This window comes from Coptis chinensis, chromosome 4, assembly GCF_015680905.1.
Source record: "Coptis chinensis isolate HL-2020 chromosome 4, ASM1568090v1, whole genome shotgun sequence".
NCBI classification, from domain to species: domain Eukaryota; kingdom Viridiplantae; phylum Streptophyta; class Magnoliopsida; order Ranunculales; family Ranunculaceae; genus Coptis; species Coptis chinensis.
Genome location: NC_141459.1, coordinates 67,665,722 through 67,682,202, shown reverse-complemented (window position 1 = coordinate 67,682,202; position 16,481 = coordinate 67,665,722). Strand labels below are relative to the sequence as shown.

Below are 16,481 nucleotides of genomic sequence, written 5' to 3'. Positions count from 1 at the left end.
ATGGATTGTTTAATTTTCGGTTTCAGAACTTGCAGGCAATTTCTTAACTTACTTACCAATTTTTTAGATATCATCCGAGCTGATTTAAAACTTTGCTTGAATCTGCTAGAGTTTCTTTCCTTCCATATACTATCCACATCTACACAAAAGAAGACTTTGTAGATTTCCCCCACCTCCTCATTCTTGCAGAGTCTTTGGATCGAAGACCATTCTCAGTTTGCTGTTCTATTATCCATAACTATGCCCAGCAGTTGCTTGACTCTGGTAATAATCTCCCTCGAATAAGAGCACTCAAAGAACAGATACTCAGAGAGCTTTCTACTATTACTACAAAGACAGCAAGCTAAAGAGGAAATGATTTTTCTTTGTACCAACCTGTCTTGAGTAGGAATGTTGTTTGAGAACAGTTGCCAGGTAGTAAATGTGTGTCTTGGCAGTATCCATCTTCCCCACACCAGTTTATGCCATCCTTTCGTTTCTCCCCTCTGAGTTAGAGCATCATAGGCACTGTGAGATGTGAAAAGTCCACTATGATATGGAGTCCATACAATCTTCTCAGCTGGCAGATGCTGATTAATCTCAACTTTCCTAATAGTTTCTGTCAGCGACAATGACTGTAAACCATTAACTTCTCCATTCCACCTCCCATTTTCAAAGATTGCACTTAATTTTGTATCACCAGGGAAATTTGACTCCGCTTTAGCTTCTTCATCTTCTATCAATGGTGATCGATCACACCATATATCATGCCACAATAAGATGTCATTCCCATTTGCAATGGTGTATTTTATGAATTTTTTGGCCACTGCTTTTGTCTTCAGAATACTACGCCATGTCCACGAGCTATCTTGTGGAACCTTCATAGTCCAAAAGTGACTTGACTTGATGTGTTGCTTCCATGTCCAATCAATCCATATTGTATCTTCTTTTGTCACCAATTTAAAGATCAAACCACAATATGCACCAATATTCCATCTATGCAAGTTCATAAATCCTAGCCCACCTTCTTCTTTTGGCTGACAAACCATTCTCCAACTTGCTTGGTGATAGCCTTTCTGGTTAAAGCTTCCAAACCATAAGAACTTAGTGCAGATCCTTTCAACTTGCTCCAATACCGTCTTGGGTAAAATGAAGGTTCTAGCCCAAAAGGTATGAAAAGATAACAACACTGATTGGATTAGTTGTACTATTCCTGAATGAGGAAGAAGTCTCGATTTCTAGTTTGTAATCTTGTTTGTTACCTTCTCCACAAGAGGCTGGCATTCCCTTATGCCTAACCGAGCCGAGATGAGTGGTAAACCAAGATATCTCACTGGTGGTTTAACCAACTCCACCTCTAGTATAGAGGCCAAGGATGCAAAGTCTTGCTCATTTAGACCTCCAGCTAAGAGAGTTGTCTTGTACTTGTTGATCTGTAAGCTTGTAGCTTTTCCAAACATGTCAAGAGATTCCTTGATTGCTTGGACAGAGGAAGACTCCCCTTTAGATAACATGAGAACATCATCCGCAAATGTCAAATGGGATAACTTCACCTGCTTGCATTTTGAATGATATTGAATGGATTTATCATCAATCTTTTTCTTGAGAATACAACTGAGAATCTCCATAACAAGCATAAAGATATATGGAGATAAAGGATCTCCTTGACGAACACCTCTTCCTCAAAAAAAAATCCTTCAGGTGAGCCATTTATCAATACAGAGTAGGAAAGAGTTGAGATACACATTTTAATCCATTTGCATATGTTAGGCGAGAATCTGAAAATCTTCAACATGGATTTGATAGCCTCCCAACTGACCATATCATATGCCTTTCTTATGTCCACCTTGATGGTACATCTCGGAGTACCATTTTTCCTTTCATAACCTCTAAGTAGCTCATGTGAAAGGAGAATGTTATCTTGGATTGATCTTCCAAGGATGAAAGTAGATTGATTAGTCTGCACTAGGTCATTGATAACAAGCTTTAGCCTATTTGAAATAATTTTAGAAAGGCATTTGTATGTAGTGTTACACAGTGCTATAGGCCTGAAATACTCAACCTTTGAAGGATTGCTGACTTTTGGTATGAGACATAGAAAAGTAGCATTAACACCTCTAGGAAATCTACAATAAGCAAAAGCATTTAAGATAGCAGCAGTAAAGTCATGACCAACAATAGACCAGCATCTCTTGCAGAAATATGGAGTGAAGCCATCTGGTCCCGGTGTTTTGTTGTCCTTCAACTCAAAGAAGGTTATTGATAAAAGATAAATTGAATAGCTTACCTACGAAATGAACGATGAAACTCAAAACGTAAGTAAACTAAAACTATTTATGATTCTATATGCTTATCAAAGATTTCTCTACTCTCAATCCTTTGAGATATAGTGGAGTAGGAAGTTCGTTCCACTCCTAGTGCTCTAGCATGGAATTGTTTTCTAATCTAATTAATCGGTCTTTAAGTCAATGAGAGCTTTACGAAGGTGTGTTATATTACGATACCTATATGAAATTGATTATGTTGAATCTAACTACGAATGCTATGGCAATATGATTGTTTTGAATCTAGATAAAGGATTAGAGGGGAATTGAATCCACCTCGAATCCAACTTAATAGCCTAGCATAGATTCTTGTATCTCGATTCTTACGTTCTTACGGCAAGAAATTCGAGTTCTAATCCCTAGTGTTCATGGCATTTCTACCGAGTACTAACTAGCATGTGAGGTCGTCCACCCATTCTCATGGCGAATCACGACCTTCTAGATTGGAATAGACTCTACAATGCTTCTACACCATACCACTAAGTTTTCATCAAGGCTTCATCAACCCCTCTAATGGAGGTTTTAGCCTTGAATCATTCCACAATCATTCCCATATGAATCTAAACTAAACATATTATCAAGATTCGAAATTTACTAATCTAATTAAACAATGATTAAATTCTAATTAACAACTAAGAAATGGTAACCAACAATAATTAAAACTAGATCTAATAGATTGAAATAACACAATTGAAATTGATAAAATAACTATTTTATTTATCTAATCAATCAAGAACAATGATTCAAAGACTTAATCTAAAACAAGAATTGAAAATGGGACTAAACTTAATTTTATTAATTAAACTAGATCTAGAATTATCTATATTGTTTTAGGTCTAACTAGCTACCATTAACAAAGAGCTAAGCTTTTGTTTTTATATGTCCAGATCCAAAAATCGTGCATGGGCTTGGAGCCATGTTTTGGGCCAGAGGATCAGGCCCAAAACCCAATATTTTCAGTCCAAAAAGGCCTCTTCAGCTGCAGTTGGCTTCAACAGACTTTTCGTCCACTTATGCTCCTCTAATTGGGTCAAGGCTTAGACCATTGGAAAGCTCCTTCCGAGCCGGTTGTTTTGACATAATGTAGGCCCCATTCCAAGGTCTGAGTCCAAAGATACGGCCATCGGAAGTTCTGCTGACTTGTGTGCTATTTCTGCCCGTGTTGACTTTTCAGCTTTTGACCGGGCTTTAGGAAGGCTTTGTCTTCTTGAATCTAGGCCTTTAATCACGGAACTCCTTAGTAACCGACCCTTGCTCTTTTATCTCGCTAAAGTGGCACATTTCTGCACATAATGGACTTTGAAACCTGAAATGCATAAAAACACGTGTCGTGTTAACTCTTAATTATTACTCACATAATTGGTCTAAAAGTATGACTGTTACAGGGTTAAAACTACAGTTTTGGACTCTTATCAGTTATTCTGATTTCCTCTGCTGTGACCTCTGTATCAAGACTAAGTTTCATCTGATCAGATACTGTGTCTCTGACCTACAATTTATTAAAGAACTCCTCTTCATATATCTCACCCGCATCTGCTCCAAGCAAATCAGTGTAATAATCCATGATAGACTTGATAACTTCAGCCTGGCTAGTGAGAGTTTCACCTTGTGAATCCTTCAGCGCCCAGATACCTTTTCTCGCTTTCTTTTCTTCGAGAGATTTGAAGAAAAAGGCTAGTACACTTATCACCTTCAATCATCCAATCACTATCTTGTTTACCCTTGATCTCAAAAAACTCAATTCTTGCTAGTTCACTATACCTTTGCAAAGCCTCTTTCTCTTTCTGTCCTAGATACGGATCCATTGGAGCATTTTGGATTTGCTTCTGGATGTCATACAAACTTTCTCTTGCTTGCATTACCCTTCCATGAATATCTAAGAATTTACTACATGCCTATAGCTTAACTCTCTCCTTGAGCATATTTAGTTTTTGCATCAACACATACATGGGGTTAGAGAGGATCTCAACCTTCCAAACATCATGCAAAATATTTTGGAATTCCTCTTGTTCTACCCAGTAATTCTTAAATCAAAAAGGTGTTGCCTTGCTACTGAAATCATTCCAGAGGAGTAAAATTGGTGAATGATCAGATACTCCTTGAGGTAAAAATTCAACCTTAGAATTTGAGAAATCATCATTCCACTGACTATTAACTAAGCATTTATCAATCTTGGACATGATTCTACCTTTCCCTTCCACTTTATTGTTCCATGTGTGAAAGAATCCATTATAGCTCAGATATGATAATCCTGATTTTTGTAGGCAATCCACAAATTCCTCTGCTTCACTGGGTTGCATAGGCCTTCCACCCACTCTCTCAACAGCTTTTGTTATGTTATTAAAATCCTCTACTACACACCAAGGTATGTTAACAGAATTATGAATAGTGACAAGGTCTTGCAAAAGCTTTAATCTGAGAGACTTCACATTTCTAGCATATACCACTGTTAAGAGGAACTCTTCATTAGTAGGCTTGAACCTAACTTTGCAATGAATAAACTGGTCAGTTTCTTGTATCTTGCTGATGTCGATCTTATATGAATTCCAACAAACCCAAATACGCCCTGTAGGATCCTTACCATAATTATTTGTGTGCTCCCAAGATGGACAACAAATGTTTCTAATAAAGTCATACTTATTCAACCTCACTTTAGTTTCCAGTAAACAAAAAACACTAAGTTTCTTTTCCACTCTAAACTTGTTTATTTCTCTTGCTTTTTCTACCTCATTTACTCCTCTAACATTCCAAAAGCACATGGGTGTACTCATCGATGTCCTTTAGTTTTGGAGCCTCTAGGTCTAGTCCTCCCCTTCTTGCCGCTGGTTTTACTTTTTGCTGCTGATGCTTTCTGTTTGCTGTTGTAAATATTGCTTCCCTCTCCACACTGTTTACCCGATCTTGTGACAATTCTTGTTGTTCTCACTGGTTCTGGGGTACTAGGGACATTCACATCGGCTTCTACCTCCTTGATACGATCATGAAAGTATTCAGTTTCCTTGTCTAAGCATTCATCCACTGAATTCTCTTCTACTTCTTCTCTATCTGTTAATAAATGAAACCTCATTTCCATATTATACCTCATAATGCCTTCTTCATCAATTCTAGAGTTCAGAGGCTCATACAACAAATGCTCATGAGAAACAATTGCATGCATATTCTCCTTATCATTTCCATTATCTTGCTCATCCATATTCACATATGCTTCTGCTTCACCTACACCACTAGCACTAGGATTTCCCTCAACTGCCCTTGGGTTGTCGCAAACAAGTATCTCATTTACTGGCACATGTTCCTGCCTAATTTCTTATCTCATCTTTGCTATGGGTGGAGCATTTATAGGCCTTCAAATAGTTTCTCTATTCCTTCTTTTTAATCTTCTTTTTTGGCTCTTAGAAAGTCAAATACCTTCCCCTTGTGTTTCATGTACCATTGGTTCATTTCCTCTGTCATTACACTGAACTGTTCCTACTGGATCCTCTTGAGTCACTGTGTCTTATGCCATACTCTTACTACCTTGTCTGCACTCTACCACTAAATGCCCGACAATGTTGCACTGGTTACAAAATTTTGGAATTATACCATACTGAATTTTTTGCCAATACTTAATGCCCAGTTCTGGCACTTCAACAGATATGTGGTCTGGTAGAGGCTTTGATAGATCAATATCTACCAACACACTCGCATAATAACCATTAGTTATTTCTAGAGAATTCATATCCACTCGAATTGGACTCCCAAGCCCTCTTCCCATACTCATAAGAATATCTACCTCCCAGTACTCGAAAGGTAAACCTGGAAATTTAACCCATACAAAGCCAGTTGTTTGTCTATGAGTTTCTATGTTAAAATTTGGAGTCCACTTTGTAAATCTTGGCAGCTTACCTTGCACATACCAAGGACCACCAAAATACATCTTGTTGAAATCTTCCTCATTAGTGAATCAGAAAATGATGAACCCTTGACCCAAAGGTGAAATCTTTACTATTCCTGCAAGACCCCAATCAGTGCTGGCTACTGATCTTATTGTGTCAATGTTCACTACATTGGTATCCATTCTTGCAATTAGGGCAAACTTACAAGCTTCAATACCTCTTTCCAATGCTGCAAGAGGAATTTTGATGGTAGGGTAGGAATAGGAAGAGAAGAAACATCAACAGTTTGTTTCATCCTTCCTCTTGTTTTGCTTGTATTTTCAGCACCACTATTTCTACACTCCCCTTGCCTAGATGTTTCTGCTTCATTGCGATTAGGGAAGGTGACATGGTGTCTATCCGTTCCAAACCCCATGGGGACAGAACCCATGAAGACTGCTGTGAAGAAAAAGAGCAATCTAAAACTAGAAGGATAGAAATCAGAAGAAAACAGGAGTGAACAATGTTGATTTCAGGTTTCAACTCCCTCTTTAGAACTCGCATTTTTCTAACTTCCAAAGAGTTAGAAATCAAGAGGAACAAGAAGAGAATGAATTCCCAAGCTTTTCAGAACTCACACTGTTAATCAATGGAGGAATTTACTGAAAAAGGAAGGAATTTTGAGAGTTGAAGAGATAGAGTTTTCTCACCAAACTTTTTAAACTAAAAACGGCAAAATTTTGGAGTCCTGGATCATAATTGCAACTTAATTTACTTCACACCCTATCGCTCAACAGTTGGTCCCCATAATTCTAGTGTTATGTAGGAGTAGTGTAGGATTTATTTTTCAATTCATTTACATTCAAGTTGTTTTACTATTTGTTCTTCATTTCAATCAAATTATTTCTTTCAAGTTTTTGTTCTTCATTTTAATTAAGTTATTTCTTTCAAGTTTGTGTTTTCAATCATTCCATCAACAAGTTTTTTTCAAGTTTTCTTCAATCATTCAAGTTGTTTCTTTCCAAGTGTTTATTCAATACAATAGAGTTAACAAAAACAAGTCCTAAAAGCTAAAGATTCCTACCTTTTCTCCTTCATAACTCCCATTCTATCTAAGTTCTAAACAATTTATGGTGAACCTCACTTAAATAAACTTTGAACTTACCACAACTACAGCTTCAAATGGTACTGCCATCATGGATTGAAGGAACATTGATGCTTGGTTGAGCACCTAAGAGGGAAGCATCACTTTATCCTTTTCATTTCTTGTTTTTTTTTTTAATTTTCATTGATATATTTCGTTATTTTTCAATACTGATTTGTTTTATTTCAAATCCAAGTTCGACATTCAGCTGCTGGAGATGAGCTAAAGCTACTGCCGGAAGATGAACAAACTTGGCCAGAATCGACCAGGCGACCCGCGCGACCGCACCTAGGCCGACGCGAGACCGCCCAGGCACCTCAGGACAGTTGATGTTCATTTTTTCACAGTTTGTTTATTTTTGATTCGTGGTTGTAACTAAATATCCAAATTTTATAATAGAGTAGTATAAATTAGTGGACTTTGTTGTAATAGATAGAGATAAAAAGAAAAAAAAAGAAGAAAAACGAAAAAAGAGAAAAAAATGAGTTTTTTTTATTGGTTATGTGGATTAGCATGAGTTGAGCACTTGGTTGAAGTTGTGAAACTTACCAATAGTTAGAGTTTTCATTGCTTTGGGAAGTTCAAGTGTGTAAAGCGAGACGTGAATCATACGCTCGCACACTTTGAATCAATTTGGTAATCAACACTTTAATTACGATTAACTCTAGTTAATCTAGGTAATCTAGTTAATATATTAATCTTAGTAGTAGTGTTTGTTTACCTTTATGTTTTGGGCCTTTCAAGACAAATTTGTTTAATTATTAAAAACCTGGATTGCGGGCTTTTTAAGTGGACCTTTTTTGTAACCGAAAACAGGGAACGTTCGAACAGTTTGGCCTTATTCTCAAATCAAGTGCCAACCAACGTCGCCTTCTCCTCAAGCAGTGTGTAAGCATGGCTTGAGAGGTAAATTATAAACCTCTTTGAAGCCCATATAAGAGGATACCTTGTGTGTTCAAGCATGCTTACGTGATTGTTTGAATTTTAATTTCCGTACTGCAATTTCAATTCACGCATAAGGCTAAAATCGAGCCACATAATAACCATTGGGAAGTCATTCCCCAATGTTGATAAATCGGATGTTTCTTGATTCTTGAAGCACTAGACCAAACAAAAAAATTAAAATCAATCAATGATAAGAGCCCAAAACTGTAGTTTTAACCCCTTAATAATCATACTGTTAGACCAATTATGTGAATAATAAGTAAGAGTTAATACTGATTACGTGTTTTTATGCATTTCAGGCTTCAAAGTCCATTATGTGCAGAAATGTGCCATTTTAGCGAGATAAAGGAGCAAAAGTCAGCAGAACTTCCGAATGCCATATCTTTGGACTCAGACCTCGGAATGAGGCCTACCTTATGTCAAAACGACCGGCTCGGAAAGAGCTTTGCAATGGTCCAAGACTTGACCCAATCAGAGGAGCAGAAGTGGACGAAAAGTCTGTGGAAGCCAACTGCAGCTGAAGAGGCCTTTTTGGACTGAAAGAATTGGGTTTTGGGCCTGATTCTCTAGCCCAAAACATGGCTCCAAGCCCATGCACGATTTTTGGATCTGAATGTATAAGAACAAAAGCTTAACTCATTGTTAATGGTAGCCAGTAGTTAGAAAATAGTAGATAGCTTAGAATAGAAAGTAGCCAGTAGTTAGAAAATAGTAGATAGCTTAGAATAGAAAGTAGCCATTAAAATAGCTTCTAGATCTAGTTTTATTTAATTGTTTTTGATTAAGTATAGTTTCAAATCTTATTCATTTTATTAGATTAAACCTTGAATCTTGTTCTTCATTTGATTAGATCAATAAAGTAGTATTCTTTATCCATTTCGATTTTTGTCATTTCCAATTCTAGATCTAATTTCAATTCCTGTCCTTATTTCAATTTAGTCATTAAATTAGATTTCATTATTGTTAAATTAAGTAAATTTCAATGCTTTATATTATGTTTAGTTTTAATCTGAATGGAAATGATTGCGGAATGATTCAAGGCTAAACCTCCATTAGAGGGGGTTGTGAAGCCTTGATGAAAGCTTGATTCCGATTATCGTAGAGTAAAAATCGCCGATCTATTCCACTCTAGAGAGGCGATTAGTTCACCATGAGAATGGGTTTAATTGTTCACATGCTAGTTATGAATTGGTAGAAATGCCATGTATAATTAGGGATTAGGAATAACCAATTGTTCTCTCGGGCGATTCAATTCGATTACTGACGATTAAGTCGTTAGTGGATTAAGTTGAGTTAAGGTGGAATCAATCCCCCTCTAACTCCTTATCATAGAATCAACGTAGCATTCCCTTAGTATTCTGATAACCGACTAGTTGCATCTTGTGGGTAGTTGCATCGTAGTATAATTCCCTTCGTAAAACTCTCATAGACTTAAAAACGACTAGTTAGATTAGAAAACATCAATGCTAGAGCACTAGGAGTGGAACGAACTTCTACTCCACTATATCTCATTGCATTGAGAGTAGAAGCTTTGATAATCAACCACGTAAAAGAATAGTTCTAGTTTACTTACGTTGTGAATTCATAGTTCATTTCGTAGGTAGACTATTCATTTTATAGTTATCAAATGGCGCCGCTGCCATCTTAGTTGCACTTTAGCATTGTTTTCATAATAGAATTAGTCATTTTTAAGTCCCATTTCACCCACCCACCCTTGTTTGATTCATACTGTGGTTGCCGTTTCAGTTTTGGAAAAATTCAGTGAGGAAATACACCGAGCATTCAGCGCTTCAAAGAGAGCGACCAGCTAAGTTCTTGGAATTTGATCAATACAACGAAGAAGCGCCAGCCAAAAAGAAGCGACCAGCTAAGTTACTGGAATTTGATCAATTCACCGAATCTCGACTTTAAAGAGAGCGACCAGCTAAGTTCTTGGAATCTCGATTTGCGCGAGCGCCAGCTTAGCTGAAATTTCCGGTTTCCACAGGTTGGATTCGAACTTCGAAGTTGTCAAGTTTTTCAGTGTTCTATTCTCTTATATACACCGAACACGCGCATACAAGACGCTATTCATAAGCGAAGCAAGGGCCTTGTCGGGTATTCCTTTCTTCCACACCTCGCATCTCCCATTAGAGGTTTATACTAGTACATTAGAATTGTTTGGAGTGTTGCATGTTTAGTTAAGCTCGACTTAGTCTTGCATGAGATTAAGGTCCGGCGAACAAAAAACACCTAACGTAAATACACACCAACATCAACAAACAAGTCTATCTAGTATACCACAAACTACACCTCTAGCTACTATTCCACACACACCACCGATATAATTGGGAAGAAAGAGAGACTCCTCTCTCGGACTTCTACAAAGCCTTGGCGATAGCCCCAAATCTTGCATCGTTCTAGCGGACCACCGGGGATTTCAATCCCTCTAAATATTTTTAATTTGTTACCCGCTTTTCATGGTTTAGACCATGAAAAACCTTACCAAAGACATCGCGTAGGATTGAACAAGTCCTAACAACATTCCACCATCCCACGGTTGGTTGAACAAATTAAATTAAGGGTATTCCCTTTCACCTTAGTTGATAAAGGCTGCGTCTTCTTGGTTAACTGCCCAATTCTGAATGACTGGACTCGTGGGCTAAACTTGTTCAAATTTATGGAACATTTTTACCCACCCCTAAAGACGGATGAGATGCTTTCCAAGATTCATTTCTTTTCGACAAAATCCTCATGAATCATTTTCGGAGGCTTGGAATCGTTTCACCGATCCGCTTATAGAGTGTCCACACCATAACCTAGCAAAAGACACGTTAGTTCGTTGCCTTTTTCAAAGGACTTCAACATCACCATAAAGAAGTCCTTGACATTATGAATGGGGTAGTTTCTTAAGTAAAGGAGCCTCGGAGGCTTATAAATTTTTAGAAGACCAAACTAAGAGAAATAATAATTGGGGGTAGTGATGATATCCCCCGCCGCCTAGTTCTTCTTCAACAGTTAAAGGCCGGGTATGTTTGAAATTAAACACGATTCGAGCTTAAAACTCTAATCGAATCACTCACTAAAAGGTAGAGACCATTTCGTACAACAAAAGCCTATCCCGTCATGAATGTAAATTCAAACCCATGTAGTTTCATTTGGAGCCCCGAGCATCCCGATTCCCAATCGGCCCTATAGCCTATGAACAGGCTTGTTCCATTAATAGTGAACCTAACGCCCCTTGGAGACAAAATCCCAACTTCGGTTGGCGGAATAACCAAAACGTCACACCTCAAGGGTACAATCATCAATATGTTAGGCCAACGCAGAGCTTTAACCAAGCTCCACTACGACAAGGACAGGGTCAGGGTAATTTTAATAATTATAACAACCAAGTGCAACCTCGACAAGGTCAAGCACAAGGTCAAGGTAATTATAATAATTATAATACTAATAGAGGTATCGTTCCGGTAAATAATAACTACCAAAATCCACCCATAAATAATTCACGTGAAATAGTTCCAGTCACACCACCCGTGAACACTACACCCACCCAACCGGATCGTCTTGACACCTTCATACAAGTGAGCCAAAAACTTTTTTCCAAACCATGGCTCAATCTAACCAACAGCTTCTACAATCCGTTAATAATTTAACCCAACAGTTGGCTCAAGATAAAGCCCAACCCAAAGGTGTGTTTCCAGGTAACGCAATACCTAATCCTAAAACAACAAACACAACCTTTGAGGTAACCAATAATACTAGTAATGAATATGAAAATGTAGGTGAGATAAATGTCATCACCACTCTCCGTTCTGGCAGAGTGGTTGATAACAAGGTAACTATGCCTATAGTTACCCCACCCGATAACCCCTACACCTACTATTTTACTAGATACGAAATAGAACTGAAGAGCCTACCACAATTTGTAGAGGTACCGGTTACAACACAACCTAAGAAACATAAAGCCACGCTTAAACATCCGGTGATACCATTGCTAAATATAGACGAAACCACCGTTTCCACAAAAATTAGCCATGTTAACTAGGGATACAAATTCACGAGGAGATTAGGGGCGTTTTCAAGAATCTAACTATACACCTTCCCTTCCTCGAAGCTATTAAAAGCTACCATATCATGCTAAGTTTCTTAAGGAATTGTGTACTACTAGGCGTAAGACAAATATACCAAAAGACGCTTTTTAACGAAACAATTCCCAACCTTATCCTAACATAATGGAATTGTTAAGTACAAGGACCCCGGTTAGATCCCTCTTGTACAATGCACCTTAGGAGATTCCTATCGACGACCACGTTATTAGACACGGGGGGCTAGTGTTAACTTACTCCCATTTTATTTGTATAGACAAATAGGTCTAGACAAGATGCAACCCACTAAAATGACGTTGTAATTAGCTGATCGGTCTATTAAATATCCTAAGGGTGTAGTCGAAAATGTGTTGGTAAAAGTGCAGGATTTTCTACTATCCGCTGATTTTGTAGTCCTCGATCTGTAAGTAAGCTAACGACTCTGTCCGATTATTTTAGGGGCGTCCTTTCCGGCAACTGCCAATGCGCTCATTAATTGCCATGATGGTTCAATGTCCATGTCTTTTGGCCATCTTGTGTTGAAGTCAATGTTTTTAAAACAAGGACACGCTACCCGATTAGTCTATGGATGGAGAGGTTAGCATGATCGAGAGCTTTGCTCGAGATTATTTCAACAACACGCGTTCCCGATAGTCATATGCCCAAAATTCTTTCCTTTGGAAAGTCGGACTCAATATTTCCATTCCTACACTAGTCGATACACATATTATTGATGAGGGCCGGGATAGATGACTTTCTCAAAGATGTAGAGGACTACCATAGTAATGTGGATATGACCAATCTAGATGAGGAATTTGATGAGTTTTTTCGAGTAGGTGAAAATTCACCCTATCAAGAACTAACTTCCACAACATCCACCTCGACTCCCCTATTCCACCCTTTCAAAGGACTCTCGAGTTTGCACTTTCGATCCTGTTGTTTCTTCGTGGCTTCATAATTTTTTAAATCCTCCTAGCAAAAACAGGATACTTGGAAGGACAACCTATTTGACACCTTCATTTTCAGAATTGAGAGGTCCCCTACACACACAATGAATGAGTTCGATGCTAAAAACACATCCTCGGTATGTATGCGGTGTTGTCTTTCTACAACTTATCCATATCCACCATATTCTCCACACCCATTCACTTTTCCACACTTATTTTTACTAGAACACCCACTCATTCAAAAATTAAAAAGAAGGTGCATGATAGGTTACACAATAGGGTAATCCGACTTCCCTTTCATATCACTAGGTTGAGTCATAGGGAAAATTGGTGTTTGATTGTGTTTGGATATGTTTTTCTCTCGATATTTATTTATGGAATGATCCACAACTATTTCGGTTGTTGATATATGATCAACTGCATGTTCATACATATGTTTTAGATAAAGTCTTGAGTATCTGACTATAAACGACTCAAATTTATGTGTTGGTGCATTTCCTTTCATTCCAATATATTGGTGAGTGCACCATTAAGGTAACTGGGCCCTCCCTATGGAGTGTGTGGCTGTAAGTACCGGATCTTAAGTCCACGGTTCACATAGTTCACGTTTTCCACTCTTGCATGTTTTTCTCGGATTTTTGAGTCATGTTTCTCTATGGTGTGAATTATGTCCTTATTGCTTATTGTTTTTCTTTCTAAAAATAAATAAAAAATAAAAAAATAAAATAAACATAGTAATCTAGGAAGTCTCGAATCGACTTTAAAAAGACCCATTTGCTAAAAACAAATTTTCTAAGCCGTTGTAAAAATTTGTTTGGGGGGTGTTCGTTTCCATACTAAAATGTTTTATGTCCCAAAGAGAGTTGCTTAGGCCGTTTTATTGTATTATGATTCGGATTGACATAATCTATTAATTTAGATTTCATTCGTTAAGATAACTTCGTCATGCACGATTTTGAGGCATTTTTCACTATCACGTATGTCATCTGAAGTCGAATAGAGTGTTTTATGGATCATTGGATAGGAAATTCTCTCCTGATCATTTCCATATCTCATTCGCAAAAAAATCAGACCCGTAACGGCGGGAATTTTGATTTGAAATTAGCGAAAAATCGAAAAAAAATCAAAATTTCGATTTTGGGCTTGGAATTCAACCAGCCCACCCACCAGCCCATGGAGAGCGGCCAAGGCTCTTACATTCTCCGCGAACAGTTCATCGTTTTTTTCATCTTCCACCGCCATTAACGCCAAGCTTAAAGCTTAAACCTAAAACAAAAATCAAATAAAAAGAAAACTAAAAACAACCCACGCCAAAAATCAAATCCCAACCCCAATCGACTTCAAACACCAATCAAAACAAACTCCACCAATTTAACCCAAGAAAAACCACCGAAAAATCAAAAATTGGTGCTTTACACCACACCGCCACCACCACTGTTCCTCCTTGATCGGTCAAGTTAAACCACCACTACCACACCCTCTACAAACCCCAAACCGTATTCAAACTTCAAATGGCTCAACAACGCCGAATCATACCGGAGCAAGTTTTCACTGCCGACCATTTCGCGCCGTTTTACGGTGACGAAATGGCTAGTAGAGACTGGAATAGTCTCTGGTACTCGACCGAAGACTTCTACCATGAAGACTTGGTCCGACGGTTCTACAACACCAGGGAGTTGGAAGGGAGTAGGATTTTTGTGTTGGTGAAGAAGAAGAGGAGGGAGTTGACTACGGGACTGTTGGCTGAGATTCTAGGCATTCCGCCTAGAATCCATCTGGATGCCACTTTACAAGATCCTCAGTTTGACGGGGTAGAGCCGTTGATGGGCGCATCATCATCAATGGGAGTTACAATCCAAACTCCCATTGTGTTCGCCAGGCATCCCTCAGGACCAACCAACTGGCTACAGCTCAGTGGATTGGTCGGCATGTCCTAGGTAAGGACAAGGTCAGTGACATCGGTCTGACCTGCCTCCACGTCCTATGGGTACTCCAGGAGCAGAAGTATGATTTCTGCATCCTGGAGTTTTTGCTGAACATTATTAGGGGGTTCGGAAGGTCTTTGGCACCTCTCCCTGTGCTTATTACTAAGATCATGCTGAAGATGAAAGCAACTCCTGCATCTGAGAGGATTTACATTACCCTGCACCTTAACCCGCGTATCTATAGGGAGTGTGTCCAACAAGTTTGGAGGAGGGCTGAGGATAGAGAGGAAGAAGAAGAGGATGGTGGAGCTGGGAATGAAGAGGAGGCTGGGGGACAGCAGGATGGGACTTGCTTTGATACGGATGCCTTCCAGAGGTGTTGGTCTGATGCTGAGCGCATGGCTATGCTTCATAGGGGCATGCGTTCACTCAACACTCTCTCGGCAGACCTCCGGACTCGACAGCGACCATTCATCACAACTTCGAGATCCGCACCCGCAGGGAGGATGGAGATGAGATGAAAGCTGATGAGATGGAAGCCCAGCGCCAGTTTAGAGTGGATATGCTAGCACGCTTCCCACCTCATACAGACTCTGCCTCTGAGGACACAGCTACGAGGCATGAGCGTCGTCGACGAAGGACGACTGCTGCTGGACCTTCTGGAGCCCAGGAGCCACCACTATAGATCGTGCCCTCTCACCACCAATCGGGCGAGGTGTTTAGAAGGATGAGGAGTGATAGTCGTAGTTATTTTTGTTTTATAAGTTGTTGTTTTATTTATTTTTGTTGTTTTTATTGTAATGTAATTTTTATTCTCGTAATTTGAATTTTGTAAGTGAAAGGACCTCCGAATGAAAATTATAATATAAGGGGTTATTTTCAAGATGTGTGCTTGTTTCATATTGATCCCACCTTCCCAACTTGTTTGGGGTGGTTTTATCATTTCAAGCTGTATTTTTATAAAACCCTAGTGTTAGAATTTCTCATGAGTAAGGTGAAAATATGGAGTTTAGGCCTATCTATGATTGAGAATCATTGTAGGATGAAATCTAGATTAAATAGGTACATTCAATCATAAAATCCAAATAAGAGATACTGGGTTTGAATCAGAATCCAAGATATGAGTTGTTTCCGTTTTGAGTTTGGAAATTTTAGGATTTTCGAAAACTGCCGTAATTAGTTTTGGCAACTTTCCGATCCATTCTAGCAACTTTAAACCTATATAAACTTGATACAATCTACCCTCACAACTCACACTACACCTAAACCCCATCACTCACCCTTCACACCCGCTTG

At 38.6% G+C, this 16,481-nt stretch overlaps 2 protein-coding genes across 2 annotated transcripts; both read right to left on the bottom strand.

Annotated features, from left to right (window-relative positions):
- Positions 1–212: 212 nt before the first annotated feature.
- On the bottom strand, positions 213–4,162 carry LOC147504505 (uncharacterized). Its single transcript, XM_086605246.1, has 4 exons — positions 3,936–4,162; positions 1,799–2,105; positions 1,242–1,532; positions 213–1,055 (listed from the first exon to the last, which is right to left on the bottom strand). The coding sequence occupies exons 1-4, from the start codon at positions 4,160–4,162 to the stop codon at positions 213–215; spliced, it is 1,668 nt and encodes a 555-aa protein (XP_086461372.1).
- Positions 4,163–4,333: 171 nt separating this feature from the next.
- Positions 4,334–5,074, bottom strand: LOC147504504 (uncharacterized). The gene has a single exon (XM_086605245.1). The coding sequence runs from the start codon at positions 5,072–5,074 to the stop codon at positions 4,334–4,336; it is 741 nt and encodes a 246-aa protein (XP_086461371.1).
- Between the last annotated feature and the right edge of the window lie 11,407 nt (positions 5,075–16,481).

What these genes read in the sequence shown, in the direction of transcription:
- LOC147504505 (XM_086605246.1), bottom strand. Translation starts at nt 4,162, where the DNA reads ATGCAAGCAAGAGAAAGTTTGTATGACATCCAGAAGCAAATCCAAAAT. An exon ending in TAAGAAAGGCATATGATATG is followed by an intron (nt 1,533 to 1,798) that starts GTCAGTTGGGAG and finishes AAATGCAAGCAG; the next exon opens with GTGAAGTTATCCCATTTGAC. An exon ending in GCCAGCCTCTTGTGGAGAAG is followed by an intron (nt 1,056 to 1,241) that starts GTAACAAACAAG and finishes AGCTTTAACCAG; the next exon opens with AAAGGCTATCACCAAGCAAG.
- LOC147504504 (XM_086605245.1), bottom strand. Translation starts at nt 5,074, where the DNA reads ATGAGTACACCCATGTGCTTTTGGAATGTTAGAGGAGTAAATGAGGTA.